The sequence below is a fragment of the Haliotis rufescens genome, unplaced genomic scaffold, assembly GCF_023055435.1.
Source record: "Haliotis rufescens isolate VD_foot unplaced genomic scaffold, xgHalRufe1.0.p SCAF_154, whole genome shotgun sequence".
NCBI classification, from domain to species: Eukaryota; Metazoa; Mollusca; class Gastropoda; order Lepetellida; family Haliotidae; genus Haliotis; species Haliotis rufescens.
This window is the reverse complement of record NW_025963840.1, coordinates 199,414-216,334: the sequence shown is the minus strand read 5'-3', so window position 1 is coordinate 216,334 and position 16,921 is coordinate 199,414. Positions and strand designations below refer to the sequence as shown.

At 41.8% G+C, this 16,921-nt stretch overlaps 2 protein-coding genes across 4 annotated transcripts in view; both read right to left on the bottom strand.

Moving 5' to 3' along the window:
• The window catches only part of LOC124117185 (centrosomal protein of 152 kDa-like), a 60,425-nt gene extending 49,013 nt beyond the window's left edge, over nucleotides 1-11,412 (bottom strand). Inside the window, exons 1-2 of one of the 3 annotated variants that reach the window (XM_048396582.1) lie at nucleotides 11,232-11,412; nucleotides 6,750-6,905 (exon numbers count right to left, since the gene is read on the bottom strand). In XM_048396582.1, coding sequence (XP_048252539.1) covers nucleotides 6,750-6,863 — 114 coding nt within the window. In that variant the 5' untranslated portion in view covers nucleotides 6,864-6,905; nucleotides 11,232-11,412. Of the gene's footprint in view, nucleotides 1-3,803; nucleotides 4,398-6,749; nucleotides 6,906-10,573; nucleotides 11,054-11,231 lie in introns of those variants that run through there. The other 2 variants (XM_048396581.1, XM_048396583.1) reach the window with 2 other exon arrangements.
• A 4,163-nt stretch (nucleotides 11,413-15,575) lies between these two features.
• LOC125380448 (baculoviral IAP repeat-containing protein 7-like) lies at nucleotides 15,576-16,061 on the bottom strand. Its single transcript, XM_048396580.1, has one exon. The coding sequence runs from the start codon at nucleotides 16,059-16,061 to the stop codon at nucleotides 15,576-15,578; it is 486 nt and encodes a 161-aa protein (XP_048252537.1).
• Nucleotides 16,062-16,921: the final 860 nt, after the last annotated feature.

Here is a 16,921-nt window from a genome sequence, read left to right as displayed (position 1 = left end):
CCGTAGCTAAATAGACAGATTTTTTATTCATGCACCGATTGTCTTCAAATGTAATATCCAGTTATGTATGACCGTTTAATAATCTCATACCAACTTTGACTGGAGTAGGTCCAATAGGTTTTCAGATATTGTAGTAAACGTCGGTACCTTAAATTACCTTCCAGACTATACATCTCGAAACCACTTTCACAAATGTCCATGAAACATGTCGAACTCAGAACCTCCATAAATAAAAGTCATTTACGACACTGACGTTTGAACAAAGATGACAAGCTGCATGTAGATTCCTTCAAACGAAAATTTCACAAACATTCTATGATGATCCGGAATTTCCTGTAGACATGGCAGATAGCACTACAAACATGAGGCCTGACCAGAAGCATCCCTTGCCTGACACCCGGCTGCACAAACGAGCCGCTTCAGCCCGCAGCAATGAGGTCACAACTCTCCCAGTTACATAATCCCTTTCTGAACGTGCTTTTCTTCACAAAGGCTGTCATGATACTTTCTCGGCTGGGATCAATCCGCTTATGTAGAAAACTGGCATGATTCTACAGGAAATCAATGCTGGTCTCAATGTTGGTCTCAATGTCACAAATTGAGTGAGTTTGGTTTTGCACTGCTTTGAGTAATATTCCAGCAACAACATGGAGGGGGAGGTGGGGAGGGGGAAAGAAGGACATAGACTTCACACATGTGGGGAATCAAACTAGGGTCTACGATGAGACAAAGAAATACTTTAACCAATGGGCTAACCCACCGACCCAACAATGTCACAAATTGAGTGAGTTTGGTTTTGCACTGCTTTCAGTAATATTCAAGCAACGAGAGAGAGAGAGAGAGAGAGAGAGAGAGAGAGAGAGAGAGAGAGAGAGAGAGAGAGAGAGAAAGAGAGAGAGAGAGAGAGAGCACAAACATGAGGGGAACCAACGGGCTAACCCCGGTCCCAACAAAATGAGGTACCCAGATATCCCATATCCCATCCTGACATTGCACCAAGATATCACACCCTGACATTGTACCAAGATATCACACCCTGACATTGTACCAAGATATCACACCCTGACATTGTACCAAGATATCCCATCCTGACATTGTACCAAGATATCCCTTCCTGACATTGTACCAAGATATCACACCCTGACATTGCACCAAGATATCACACCCTGACATTGTACCAAGATATCACACCCTGACATTGCACCAAGATATCCCATCCTGACATTGCACCAAGATATCGCACCCTGACATTGCACCAAGATATCCCATCCTGTCATTGCACCAAGATATCCCATCCTGACATTGTACCAAGATATCGCACCCTGACATTGCACCAAGATATCACACCCAGACATTGTACCAAGATATCCCATCCTGACATTGTACCAAGATATCACACCCAGACATTGCACCAAGATATCCCATCCTGACATTGCACCAAGATATCGCACCCTGACATTGCACCAAGATATCCCATCCTGTCATTGCACCAAGATATCCCATCCTGACATTGTACCAAGATATCGCACCCTGACATTGCACCAAGATATCACACCCTGACATTGTACCAAGATATCACACCCTGACATTGCACCAAGATATCCCATCCTGACATTGCACCAAGATATCGCACCCTGTCATTGCACCAAGATATCCCATCCTGTCATTGCACCAAGATATCGCACCCTGACATTGCACCAAGATATCACACCCTGAAATTGTACCAAGATATCACACCCTGACATTGCACCAAGATATCCCATCCTGACATTGCACCAAGATATCGCACCCTGACATTGCACCAAGATATCCCATCCTGTCATTGCACCAAGATATCCCATCCTGACATTGTACCAAGATATCGCACCCTGACATTGCACCAAGATATCCCACCCAGACATTGTACCAAGATATCCCATCCTGACATTGTACCAAGATATCACACCCAGACATTGCACCAAGATATCCCATCCTGACATTGCACCAAGATATCGCACCCTGACATTGTACCAAGATATCGCACCCTGACATTGTACCAAGATATCCCATCCTGTCATTGCACCAAGATATCACACCCTGACATTGTACCAAGATATCACACCCTGACATTGTACCAAGATATCCCATCCTGACATTGTACCAAGATATCCCATCCTGACATTGTACCAAGATATCACACCCTGACATTGTACCAAGATATCCCATCCTGACATTGCACCAAGATATCCCATCCTGACATTGCACCAAGATATCCCATCCTGTCATTGCACCAAGATATCGCATCCTGACATTGTACCAAGATATCCCATCCTGACATTGTACCAAGATATCCCATCCTGACATTGTACCAAGATATCCCATCCTGACATTGTACCAAGATATCCCTTCCTGACATTGCACCAAGATATCGCATCCTGACATTGCACCAAGATATCGCACCCTGACATTGTACCAAGATATCCCATCCTGACATTGTACCAAGATATCCCATCCTGACATTGTACCAAGATATCACACCCAGACATTGTACCAAGATATCGCACCCTGACATTGCACCAAGATATCGCATCCTGACATTGTACCAAGATCTCACACCCTGACATTGTACCAAGATATCCCATCCTGACATTGTACCAAGATATCACACCCTGACATTGTACCAAGATATCGCACCCTGACATTGTACCAAGATATCGCACCCTGACATTGTACCAAGATATCCCATCCTGACATTGTACCAAGATATCCCACCCAGACATTGTACCAAGATATCGCACCCTGACATTGTACCAAGATATCACACCCTGACATTGTACCAAGATATCCCATCCTGACATTGTACCAAGATATCCCACCCTGACATTGTACCAAGATATCCCATCCTGACATTGTACCAAGATATCACACCCAGACATTGTACCAAGATATCCCATCCTGACATTGTACCAAGATATCACACCCAGACAGTGTACCAAGATATCCCATCCTGACATTGTACCAAGATATCGCACCCAATATAGCAATTTTGATATGAAAATACACATCCACAACTCAAATACACTTGAACATGTTGAACATAACAAAGCACACTGATATTGGGACTGGCTAAAGGGATCAATATTTGGAATTATCATTAACCATAATCAATATGAAATTGTTGTCATCGATAATAATTCACATAAACTATTATGATAAAAAGTTTAGATTTACTGAAACAGGCTTGCTTCATGTCAATTGTCGAAGATGGAAAGCAACTGTTTTGCTATATCTCAAATGTCCACAAAGTAATCCATGCATAAATGTGTCACTGCTCACCAGTAGCGGAAAATATTTTGAGTCTATTTTCTTGCATATTTGCCTAAAGTTACTTCTCTGAAATTTATCAATAATTGATCGGTATCTAGTTAGTGATGACCAATCTCTACGATCAACATCGACAGCCAGCCTATGTGATACCCTTCTTTTTTCATTTGTACCATTACAATGGTAACTTAAAATAAGAAAAGGGTGGTCGGGTAGCCAAGTGGTTAAAGCGTTCGCTTGTCATGGCGAAGACCTGGGTTCGATTCCCGACATGGGTACAATGTGTGAAGCCCATTTCTGGTGTCCCCCGCTGTGATATTGCTGGAGTATTGCTAAAAGCGGCGTAAAACTATATTCACTCACTCACTAAAATAAGAAAAATAATGTTAACCATGTGAAGCATGTTAGGAAACAATCTAATTACAATAATTAAGAACTAACTAAGCATGCTAAGAAGGTTTCTAACTCGCAAACATAAACACACCATGGAAAATACCCACCCAGGGACCTTCATCGTTCCATGATCCCATCCAAACAGAAAAGCTGATAACCAAACAGTGTTTGAAGCCCACGATCCTGGTGTATCTGTCTTAACAACCTAAATCTGTCACTTCACCCCGCAACAGCCATTTGAACGTGCACACGTTTAATAAATTAGTAATCGTAAATGCTGATATCTACCCCATCTTGTTACCTCAATCCCGGCAACACTGAAGTTGTGTTTTACTGTAATCAATCATGATGACAGTGATGGTACAGGGGTATATTTAAATCAACACGTTTATTTTAAACAAGGGGATAAGGCAAGGAGACTATCTCTCCCAAGGTTTATCATTGCAAAGGAACCACATAAGTCTCTGTGTGGTTTGTGCATGTTGTGGGATCTCTGGAATAGAAACGTCAAGATGTTTATGTGTGCCCTTTGGAAAGTTAGTGTGCCAACCATTACAGGGCTTGATTTAAGGAATTTTGATTTGACACGCATCAGGTGCATGTTGACATGAAAATCCAGTTGCACGAGACAAAACCAGGTTGCACCCTGGTCTCATTAATTTATCAATGTTGAAACATAGACATGATGATAATTGCAATTGTTGTTACTGTTAATCCTCCACCTACTATATATATATTCTGTACTATGTCCCTCATTCAGTCTTGCTTGACAACGGTATAAGGATCTATACCGAAACGTTGCTTTTCACAGTATTAAAGAAGTTGTTATCCATAAAATTGTGTCTATCGTGACATGATAGATGCATAAAATAGTCGAAAATAAAGAAAATCTCAAATCGATGCTCATGATATCAATCACTGGACTGTCAGGTCCAGATTCCATTATACACAGACCGTCTTCATATAGCTGGAATATTGCTGAGTGCGACGTTAAACAACAAACAAATGAAACATTTTTACTGATAAAAGGAAAGTACTTACATTGGACACATTTTATACCAGTACTTGTTCCTCAAATGCTCCAACTATATTTGAAAGTCACCTTGATGTAGGAGGAATATTGCTGACGGTGGCATAAAACAACATTCACACACTTGCTCACTGTAATTCACCATACAGCCAATAACAGTATCTTAGCTTACTCTGTTCTCAATCAGCAAAACCACTCAGCAATAACCCCTGCAGTGCTGAGAGTGTGCCCCCTCAACTAGTGACAGCCATCCAGCCTAGCACCACAGATTCCCACCAGTTGCCCGGACCCATCACAAGTCCCCACCCCTCCTCACCCCCCCGACCCCCTGGAGTACCGAGAGTCTCCCCCCAACCACCCGACCCCCTGGAGTACCGAGAGTCTCCCCCCCAACCACCCGACCCCTTAGAGTACCGAGAGTCTCCCCTCAACTCGAGGCAGCTCTCCAGTCTAGCACAAGGGATCCCCCTCCCCACACACACAAGTTCCCTGGACCTAATCACTAATCTCCTCACCCCACCCCCAGCCTGCGTCCCAAGACAGCAACCAACTACAGCCTGTAGTATTTGTATACCTGGGGCTTACACAGACTCCCTCAACTGTGGTTTGAAGAGGCTAGGCCTGATTTCATCTCAGTTAATCGTAAACCTTATACCAGATTTTTTTAAAGCGATTGGAACATTAGTTACCATGGTTACCCCAAGTGCTGCCTGATATGGTACAAAGTGAGTGAGTGAGTGAGTGAGTGAGTGAGTGAGTGAGTGAGTGAGTGAGTGAGTGAGTATGGTCTTACGCCTCTTTTAGCAAAATATTCCAGCTATATCACGGCAGGACACCAGATTTGGTTTTTGTTTGTTGTTTTACGCTGCACTCAGCAATATTCCAGCTATATGACGGCGGTCTGTAAATAATCGAGTCTGGACCAGACAATCCAGTGATTTACATCATGAACATCGATCCACGCAATTGGGATCGATGACATCCATCAACCAAGTCAGCGAGCCTGACCACCCGATCCCGTTGTTCGCCTTTTACGGCAAGCATGGGTTGCTGAAGACCTATTCTAGCCCGGATCTTCATGGGTCGGGAACACCAGAAATGGGCTTCACACATTGTACCCATGTCGGGAATCGAACCCAGGTCTATGGCATGATGAGCAAACACTTTACCCATTAGGCTACCCCACCGCCACTCATGGTTCACTCACACACATGGCACAGAAAATTCGATCTAATTTTGTGTCCTCAAGAATGGAAACTGACAAAGGGGCAATGCAATTATTTTTCAATAGTGGTAATATCCAAAGAAGAGAATCTAATCATTTCAAGGCCTGGCTAAAAGTGCTAAGCTTTTTAGAAAATCCATCAAAAAGCCTCACTCCTGACCAAAGTTGTTATAAATCCTTTTCAAGTGTTTGATATGCCATTGACTGGTACATGTGACGAGTATTTCACCCCATGCTGAGAAAACCCTGACTAGTTGTAATATTCTTCAAATCGGGAGAGTCCATGTGTGGACTTAGGGTTAGAATTGGTCCCTAGCAACCTGTGCTGGTCACACGAAATTGAAAATTGAATCTCCTTCATGTCTTTGGTGACCAACTTAGTCGCAAAATTAAGGCCTGAATGCGCTTACTTTGAAATCAGAATATTATGGCTTAATAAACATGAATAAGGAAGTCTTTAAGGATGTTAAGTGCGCTTTACATGTTGTTTTGCATAATGATATGGATAATACAACTGCAACAGTGACGAGAGTGACGACTTATCTTTACACATTGCTAGCTCACCACAGAGCTTCTATGACAGCACATGGAGCCACACTACCAATGTTAACAAAGAATAAATACTGATAATGGCAATAGTTCAAAATGTGCCTCTATTCACTTGGCAGTGAATGGGTACCCGGTAGGATGAGAATGCAACATGGTTAACCTTCTACCGTCTAACACTTGTAACAGGCACCTTGAGTTCAATGTAAAGGAGGGTAACTCTTGAACATTGGGAGACAACTCTACACTGACCTCATGCTGCTGTTGCTCCTCCTCCTTCCTGTATTCCGCCTCCTCCTGGTTCTGTAAGGCCGCCCCGTCAAAGTTGAGGCTCGTCCCAGGGTTCATGAGACTCAGATTGCTCATCCTGCAGCCTCTAGTAGTCTCCCTGTGCTGACATTCTTAGTCCTAATAGAAAAATGGCCATACCATGAGCATGTTTGTGAGTGAGTGCATATGGTTTTACGCCGCTTTTAGCAATATTCCAGCAATCTCATGGCAGGGGACACCAGAAACGGCTTCACCCATTGTACCTATGTTGGGAATTGAACCCGGGTCTTCAGTGAGACAAGCGGACAAAATCTAAAAATGCATCTATATCTTAGTCATAAGACCTTAAATGCAGCATGAACATCACAAATCTTTCAACAAGATTTATTTTCACAACCAACAAATAAAATAAATTAAGTCTGTCATGAATTCTTCATGGTCTTTGGCACACAAATCTATGACTGTGACAAATCCCACTTAAACTTTTAGTAATGAGTGAGTGAGTTAGTTTGATTTTACGCCGCTTTTAGCAATATTCCAGCAATATCACGGCGGGGAACACCAGAAATGGGCTTCACACGTTGTACCTATGTTGGGAATTGAACCCGGGTCTTCAGCATGTTCAGTGTGAAAGCGGACACTTTAACCACTAGGCTACCCGTCCGCACCCATGAGCATGTTAAGAAACACATGTTTGTTTACGAATTGACTTCAATCCTTTTTGCGTCATGGAGGTATATTACAAACCACAAGAAGCAGTGTGCCCACAGAGGAAATCCACAGATTTAGGTAAAGCGTGCACACTAGTTTATCTGTTGATAACTCCATCAATTCTTATAAATATATAATCTGAGTACGTCAAGAATATCAACAATCATATCATCACAAAAAAAATGTGGACAACAATGCGGAAATCAATGACATCGTTTAGCGAAAGAATACAACACAAGCCCCACCCATTCTACTATCATATAATCAGGAAACAGTATTCCGCTTGGGGACAATTTCTTTTTTGATTTACATAAAACATAAATGAAAATATGTGCACCAAGTCAAATGCCATGTTTTTCATACATCATACTTCTTGAGAAAAATAAAAGGTTCTTATGAGTTATCAAGAAAAGTGTTTGTATGATTGAAATGGCCAAAAGATTTCTAGGATTAAAATCCCACTTAATCATGTTAATAAAGTCTTTTAGTCTTTTAGCCATTCAGCCATTTTAGCCATATTTAGTGAATTTCAAGAGTTTATTAATTCTTTTTTTAACAAATGCTTACATCATGGACCAAGTCATCTTCCTGAGGCAAGAGAGATAACTGACTATAAAACCTCAAACTTTATGCCCACATTATTGAATCAATGACCCATTATGAAACTGAAATACTGTTCAAAGCATGTTCAAAACTCCCACTACATAGTGGTATTTTTACTTGGTCCCATCTTCCGGAGGCAAGAGAGTTAACTGACTTTAAAAGTCCAGTTTCCACCCTTGCCGAACCAGGCTGGTATTATGGAGTTACAGTTTGGCTGGACTAACGAGTCTATGCATAGTCCAATCAAAATCGCGCACCGAAATCGAAATCCGGTTCTCAAACTGTCGTGCAGATTTCGATCGATTGCAGGATTTGACAAGCATGTGCACCGCCACCTCGTCAGCAGATATTGTCCAAATCTTTTCACATTTTTAATCAAGGTGCTCACATGATTTGATGCATTTCGCGATGTAAGACCCGTTTTATCACAATATAGATCTTGATTATCGATCAGATCGTCCTGACTGGGCGCCACCATTTTGTGTGAAGCAAACAAAAGTGACACGAGAGGTGGAATCTGATTGGTCCATAGGAGAGGCTTAGAAGGGACATAACTGGTAATAGCCACTGGTGGCGCTATGATCGAGATCAGTAATTCCAGCCTAGTTCGGCAAGGGTGGAAACTGGACTTTTAAAGTCAGTTAACTCTCTTGCCTCCGGAAGATGGGACCAAGTAAGAATACTACTATGTAGTGGGAGTTTTGATCACGTTTTGAACAGTATTTCAATTTCGTAATGGGTCAACTGATTCAATAATGTGGGCATAAAGTTTTTGAGGTCTTTGAGGTCTACCAGTTTTGTGAAACAAGGACAAAACAAGGAACATTATTAAGTTGAATCTGGCATTCAAACCCACGACCATAGGTTTCTGGCACATGCAAGGGGCACAACTCTGCAGTGACTGGGACATGCCACCCTCAGGGCAGTGAGGTATTCAAATCCATAAGGCTTACCAACCAAGCTTATCTCATTTCAATAAATAAGTCTTTGATAGATTGATCTCAGAGGGATAATCCAGTAAGATCAGAAAGCAGTGATCACAACTTAGAGGACTCAGGAGCAAAACTTTGAGTTCAAAAGTTAGAAAATAACAATACAGTTTGCTTAACTTTGCCCACTGGTATGAGGCTTAAAGAGAAAGGAATGCAAAATGTACTTTTTATTCATGTGTGACACAGGGCACTCAAAACGATGTTAAGGCGTGCCCTTTGGAAACGTAGTGTGCCTACAACAGTGTACAAGAAATACAGTGTTAGAAACTGGCAATAGTCCTGTAGTCCTTGCCAAACTGCCCAATAGTAAAGGTATCATAAGGACCAGTTGAAATTTGCCATTTTAGGCGTTTTCCTATACCGGTATGTTATCATTATTAGGACTAGTGGACTGAAACTGTTAGTTTCTACCGCTGAAATAATTCTTCTTCTTCTTCATCCATCCTTAAAATCAGTGAGACAGACAATAATCAACAAATGATCAAATTTAGTAAGTTCGCCTCCTTCATTGCCACTGAATTTTCAGGTATATTTTGGGAACCATTCTGTGCATTTCCAATGTGTACGTCCAGTTTATTATTATATTAATGAGAAAATACATTTACCTCTGCTTCATTATAACAAACATCATTACAGGACATCACAGGACAAATGTCAAGGTGTCAAGTTTTTATGTATCATAACATGCATTGGTTCGATACAGAAAAACTTCGTCATTACCGGCATTTAGGCAAATGCTGCGAAGATTCAGTCACTTTAACCATTGATACCTGCATTGGGGTCACACTATTTGCAGATTTGTTCTACATCTACCAGGATGCTAAAAAATATTATTATTTTGTATGGTATAGTACTGAGAGTATTATCATGATTATATACCCAATGAATTCAAGCAATCTTCAACACATTAAGTACTCCTCTACTAAATGAGGTATGTCACATTCCAACTTGTCGCATTTACAAAATTCTTGCAGCTATTTGAACAATCAGAGGGAAAACAAAAACAAATATTGTCAGTCATTCATTCATTGTCTTAATGACTATTGGTATAAAATTACATTCTCAATGATCATAATCATTTTCATGATCTTGTAGTTGGTTTGTTTGTTTGTTGTTTAACGCCGCACTCAGCAATATTCCAGCTATATGACGGCGGTCTGTAAATAATCAAGTGACCAGACAATCCAGTGATTGATATCCTGAGCATCGATCCATGCAATTGTGATCGATCACATGCATCAACCAAGTCAGCAAGCCTGACCACCTGATCCCGTTAGTCACCTTTTACGACAAGCATGGGTTGCTGAAGACCTATTCTACCCCGAAATCTTCACTGGTCCAGTCAATATGAAAACAGATTCATTGTTTTAATGACTATTGGTATAAAATTACATTCTCAATGATCATATTCATTTTCATGATCTTGTAATATTGAAGCAAAACTAAACATGACAAGGATCATGAACTTCCGACACAAGTAAAATCTGTCAAACAACATACCTTGAGCGTCTGCCAACCAAGCGCCATTCAATAGCTTAGATTTACGGAATCTCAGCACTGATCACTGTCCATCGTCAACAAGTGTACGAAAAATTAGCCTTCCCACACCCTTATCACCGAAAGAAAACGTAGACCTGAGAGTCTAAGGATCAAGACTGAAGTTAGGCTTTGTTGACAAATTGACCAAGTTCTTGCTCTAGCACGCAACATTCCTCCAACCACATGGTACACTATCCCTTCGTGTCACTGATCCCTTTGTAAATGGTTTTACTACTTAGCTCAGGTCACTGACGCTCGGTGCTATGAATGTGTTGACAGGCGTGTGTACATATTTCAGGTAGAAACATGTTCATAACGTGCACCTGCTACTGTCGGCGCAACTATCATTCAATGTTGTAAACATAAATAGATATTCATCTTAATGATGCATGTATTCAATGCATCACATTGCTCGTAAACATATACAGTTCTTAGCCTTCAATAATATAATATTCCATATCCTCACATAGTAAAATAGCGACGAGTGAATTATTCCACGAGAACGTCAATAGATAATAGTTGTAAAGAAAGTAGTACTATTGGACGCCTAGCTTCGAGGTTTATACACTGTTCTCATGAAGATTGCTGTTTCAAATGCCACCAAATCACACTGTCGTACCTTCAGCTTAAGTATTCCAAACGATGCACCTCAATTCAAGTATGTTTCTGTGCTAGATCGTGCATACAATCGCACGGGAAAGGCGTGACATTTCCTCCTTTGAAAGCGCCGCCATTCTTAAACCCATAATGCATCGGAAAGAAAACTTCCGACGACAATGATGTAAAAGTAATTCCGGGAACATTTCCGAAAAAAATATTAGAAGATTATACTGACATTTTAATCTGTCTAGTAGTCTCCAACAATCTAATTCGGATCTTGGGGATGAAAGGTTCTTATGTCTTAAAAAGAAAGAAGAAGATAAAACTTGTTTAAAAGGGCACACACACATGCTGTAGTCTTACATGGTATGCATTGGCATTAGCTGGATGTAAGAACATGTCTTGCATGGTTGGTTGGTTGGTTGTTTTGTTGTTTAACGCCGCAGTCAGCAATATTCCAGCTATAATGACGGCGGTTTGTAAATAATGGAGTCTGGACCAGAAAATCCAGTGATTGACACCATAGGCATCGATCCACGCAATTGGGACCGATGACGTGCATGACTGATTGGTTGGTTTGTTGTTTTACGCCGCACTCAGCAATATTCCAGCTATATGACGGCGGTCTGTAAATAATCGAGTCTGGACCAGACAATCAGTGATTGATATCATGAACATCGATCGACGCAATGTCGAAGTTTCACTCATGGCACTAATTACAAGGTTCAGACCCAGACCTTGGAGTAGTCCGTGATGTAACTGAAACATAGGCGTAGATCGGCGTTAAACTACTCCCCCCCCCCCCCCCCCCTCACACACACACACACACACACATGATGTCAGAGAACACGCCATAATGTCGGAGATGTTTACTGCTTTGGTGAATCCATTCGAGTACAGCAAGCACAGACTGATATGGTTACAAATTTTAAAAGGATATTTTACGGCCGTTTCAAACACATTCCTCGAGAGAGTGAACATTCCTCGAACATCGCATTGTTTCAACCAATTAGCTGTTGTTTGTTGTTTAACGCCGCACTCATTAATATTCCAGCTATATGACCAGTGCCGTAGCCATGAATAATGAATACTTTTTTAATCCCCCCTCTGTCAAAAAAGTTAACTACGGCCTTGATGACGGCGGTTGGTAAATAATCGAGTCTGGACGAGACAATCCAGTGATTGACATCATGAGCATCGATCCACGCAATTGGGATACGACGACATGCATCAACCAAGTCAGCGAGCCTGACCACCCGATCCCGTTAGTCGCTTCCTACGACAAGCATAGTCGCCTTTTACGGTAAGCATGGGTTGCTGAAGACCTATTCTACCCTGGATCCTCATGGGTCTTGTAAAAGGCGACTATGCTTGTCGTAAGAGGCGACTAACGGTATCGTGTGGTAAGGCTCGCTGACTTGTTTCATGCATGTCATTGTATCCCAATTGCGTGGATCGATGCACATGATGTCAATCACTGGATTGTCTGGTCCATACTCGATTATTTAATATTTACACAGAGCGCCCTCATATAACTTGAATATTGCTGAGTGCGGCGTTAAACAACAAACAAACAAACACATTTTTACGACAAGCATGGGTTGCTGAAGACCTAGTTTACCCCGGATCTTCACGGGTGCCGACTCGGACGAAACCAAGATTCACATATTTAGTTCACATTATGACTAAGAAGAGAAATACTTATTTATTTATTTAAATAATATCGCCATCTTATTATAAAATAACCCTTTCCAGTGATGGAAATAAACATAACAGACAACAGACATTGTTTGGTGCAGGGTATTCATTGCCGGATACAGTATTCAAGTTAAATAGACTACTCCCGACTTTAAGTTATTGCAATTCATCGTTCTCATTTGGAGCCAAACTGACTGAATGATGTTGACGTCACACACTTCGCAGCCTCCTGTGTGTGCCTACTGAAAAGATGTGGAATGTAAAGCTCATTCCTGAAATAAATATTTCAACTTAACGGTAAATCGATTCTACTTTACCATATCTACATACACGTGGATCGATGCTCATATCAATCACTGGATTGTCTGGTCCCGACTCGAATATTTTACAGACCGCCGTCATATAGCTGGAATATTGCTGAGTGCGGCGTAAAACAACAAACCAAACCAAAAACATACATGTATGTGTCCACGAACCAATTTTTAAAAGCGTTGTAAAACTATACTCACTCACTGACACTATACATCATACATCTTGTCATATACTGATGGTATCATCTTACGTCATCAGCCAGGCTAAAAATAGTCATTTTAATGACATTGGTGTAAATGAAACGACGTTGCCTGTGGTCGATTGGTTGGTTGTTTAACGCCGCACTCAGCAATATTCCAGCTATATGACGGCAGTCTGTAAATAATCGAGTCTTGACCAGACAATCCATTGATTAATATCATGAGCATCGATCCACGCAATTGGGATCGATGACATGCATCAACCCCACTAGAGTGAGTTGGATTTAACGCTGCTTTTAAAATTATTCCAGTTATATCACGGCGTGTCAGCTTAATGTGGGAGGAAAGCCCGAAGTGATGCAGGTCTAAGACGTTTACCACTTCGGTGAAACCCACGAGCACGGGTATGGTGCTGACAAACCTAGAAACATAATTGGGGCGAACCGGGATTCGAACCCACAATCATAGCTTTCTGGCGTGCCCAAGGGACGCACAGCGAATCGCGGCGCCCTAGACGACTGAGCCACCCGTGCCCCCAAAAGTGGATATTGACATAATATGTTAAGAATGTCCTGTAGGCAAGAAAAAGAATCGGAAAATATGAGAAACGTCTTATATTTTGACCGTTTACTAATATATTGTAAAGCTGTTAAAATGGCATTGGCCTCTGCTGTGAAAACAGAACCATTATCGGGTAACCTGGAGGAGATAGTCCTGGATCCAATGACAGTGGCGCTGGCAACAGCGTCACTATCCTTGGATCCATCTTTAAATATAGATTTGTAAGTATCATATGTGTTTCCTAATTCATTATATTGTTGTTGATAAATAAGTTGATTTGTTTAAGATTTCTTTAGTTTAATTAATGTTAGATCAACCTCTGGCTACTATCAACAGACATTATTGAAGGCTCTGTCCAGGAGGTTAAAGTACCGTAAAAATAATGCCCCCCTGCGCGACACGTAATCCTATCAAAAACAATGTAACTATCATCAACCAGTGTTTTTAAGCCAACTCATTGATGAATATTTTTTAATATTGGCTAGCATTGTGCACAACCACCAGTAGCTAAAGTGATGACGTAAATCCTGCTGGGGTATCATGCAGGAAGCCGAGGTACTGTAAGTCCCCATGATCCCCAGTGAGGTGGCCTAGCTTTGGTTACTGGTGGCCTATAGCCCGTGTTTTAAAACTGTATATATAATACTGTAATGCCCAAATATGTTTCATGAATTGTTTCTAAATATAGTATGCTCAAATATGTTTTACAACTTGTTTTTAAACAAACCTTTGCATTAATGAATAAATTGTAAATATATTAACTTGGTCTCGTCGCTATGTGGCTGAAATAATGCCGATGCGACGTTAAATTTTAACTCACTCACTCACTTTACTAACTGCCTTGGTGGAGAAGACAAAAGCTGAGTGAGGGCTATATTTTCAAGATATATTTCAGAAGCAGAAATATCAGATTGTAGCCTTATTAGCCTTAGTGGAGGGAGAACAGATGCTTTTTATTGTAGAGATTTGCGTAAAGGGGGTTAAAAACACAGTCATATGCTGGATTCGAGTTATCAGAACATAATTTAGAGATACACTGTAAGGATAATTTAACTCGGCGTTGTTAAAGAGATGGCTCATCGGCCTCGTCGACTGTCAATAGAAGTTCGGAAAGATCCAACACAGAGTCTTCGACCTTGATTGTGGATAGAGTCCAAAAGTTTAAGATTACTTTTGCAGGCTCCGCAGTAGTACAGGGTACCTCTTTGGCCCCAAAGCCAGCAGGAGTTATATCCCCTACCGGAAGTGCCGCCATCTTGGATGCGCTAAGAGGGGCATGCTGTGTAGTGCGTGCGCATCCAAGATGACGTTTCCGGCGCACGTGAAATCCTCAACTTCAATTAAAAAGAGCGCACGTAAAATCACCCACTTAAGTAAGTAAGGCTATCATTGGCATCAGAGTTGGCAAGCGAGTTGGTTAGGAGGAGGGTTCTTGTCTGTTTGTTTACTGTTGGCAAAGCATTGATGAAAGTGTTCTTTCGGGAGAGTTGGGTGGCCGCTTGGAGAAGAAAAAAACACCAACACTGGAACAGAACAGGAACGAGAAAAGAACAGGAACGGGAACGTCATCCAAGGAAGGCGGGAAAGCTTCCTCATTCGCGTTGCACTGATTCGCATTCTCGCACACATAGTGCCAGAAAAAAAGTAGCTGCCATGTCCTTCTTGTGACTTGCCACCCCGGTCATCTTGAGATAGGTACATTGAGGGGACCACTTGAGGTGTTCCACCCAAGGATCATCGAGGGGCGCCCATCTTCTCAGCCGCACGCCGTACTGGAAACAGCAAACGCTATCAGTACTCAGCGTGTACTCGAAGTCCGCATGAGCCATCTCTTCAGCAGTCTGATTCATCTGCATCGGCCACGCCTCAAAAGAGGCTAGTCTTCTTTCAAAGTGTTGATGAGGCGACGGTAGCTCACTGGGCAGCGGCGGCCTACCATCACAAGAATCCGTACTCTCAAATCTGGGCCCACAAGAATCCGTACCATCCCTCCTGGGTCCACAAGAATCCACATCCTCAGTCACCAGAAGAGTCCTGGTCCCCTCACAAGCATCTGTCCTGTTATTCGTCTCTGCCATTCTCGATGCGATGTTTTTTTTCACAAGTGAAAGTTTACGTTCTCTTGTTATAGGAGAGGGAGCGGATCAAAATGTTCCGCTGTTTTGATTAGTCCAAAACGCAGCGCGCTGATTGGTCCGTTTCAGTGCCTGGTCTGAGCCCCGGTTTTCCAAACCGGCCGACCCTTGTGTTTCTTTTCCATGGGAAAAGGCATGTTTCATGGGAGAGAAAGCACAACCCACTGTTCGATGGGTCGAAAACCCAAGCTTTTGATGAAGCTTCTGGTTGCCCTTTTTATCCTGTTTTTCGGGTGTGCATTTCCACCACCACCATTTCCTCTCGGGTAGGTGACATGATTGTCAACGTTGTGGTGCATGGCCCCGTTCCACAAGGTGATCGTTTTGTAGCCCAACGACAGTCGTGAAAGTAAGTGAGTGGCGATCACCTTAGCGATACGCTCATGTTGTGGAACGGACGTCTGAATTCTAAAGGTGGACCTACATGGACAGACATGGACGTGATGTATGTATGCATACGTGATGTACTTCCTGTATCCATAAAAACGTCGTGTCATTCGTGTATACAAACATACGTTTGTATATTTTGGTTCGCAGTGGAAGACTAAACTCAGATTAACTAAACATGAACTTACCTTGCAATCAACTAAACGTGAAATCCCCTTGTAATCAACTAAACGTGAAATCCCCTTGTAATCAACTAAACGTGAATCCCCTTGTAATCAACTAAACGTGAACTCCCCTTGTGATGAACAATGAAAATGTAATAAGATAAAATGAAATAGATTTGAAACTTTAAGTGAAGTTGCCGTTTGATTAGCGTATGGTAACTATGTGAATGGCTAACTCACTCAACTATTTCT

Excerpts from the sequence above, each read along its gene's own strand:
- LOC125380448 (XM_048396580.1), bottom strand. The coding sequence starts at position 16,061 with ATGGCAGAGACGAATAACAGGACAGATGCTTGTGAGGGGACCAGGACT.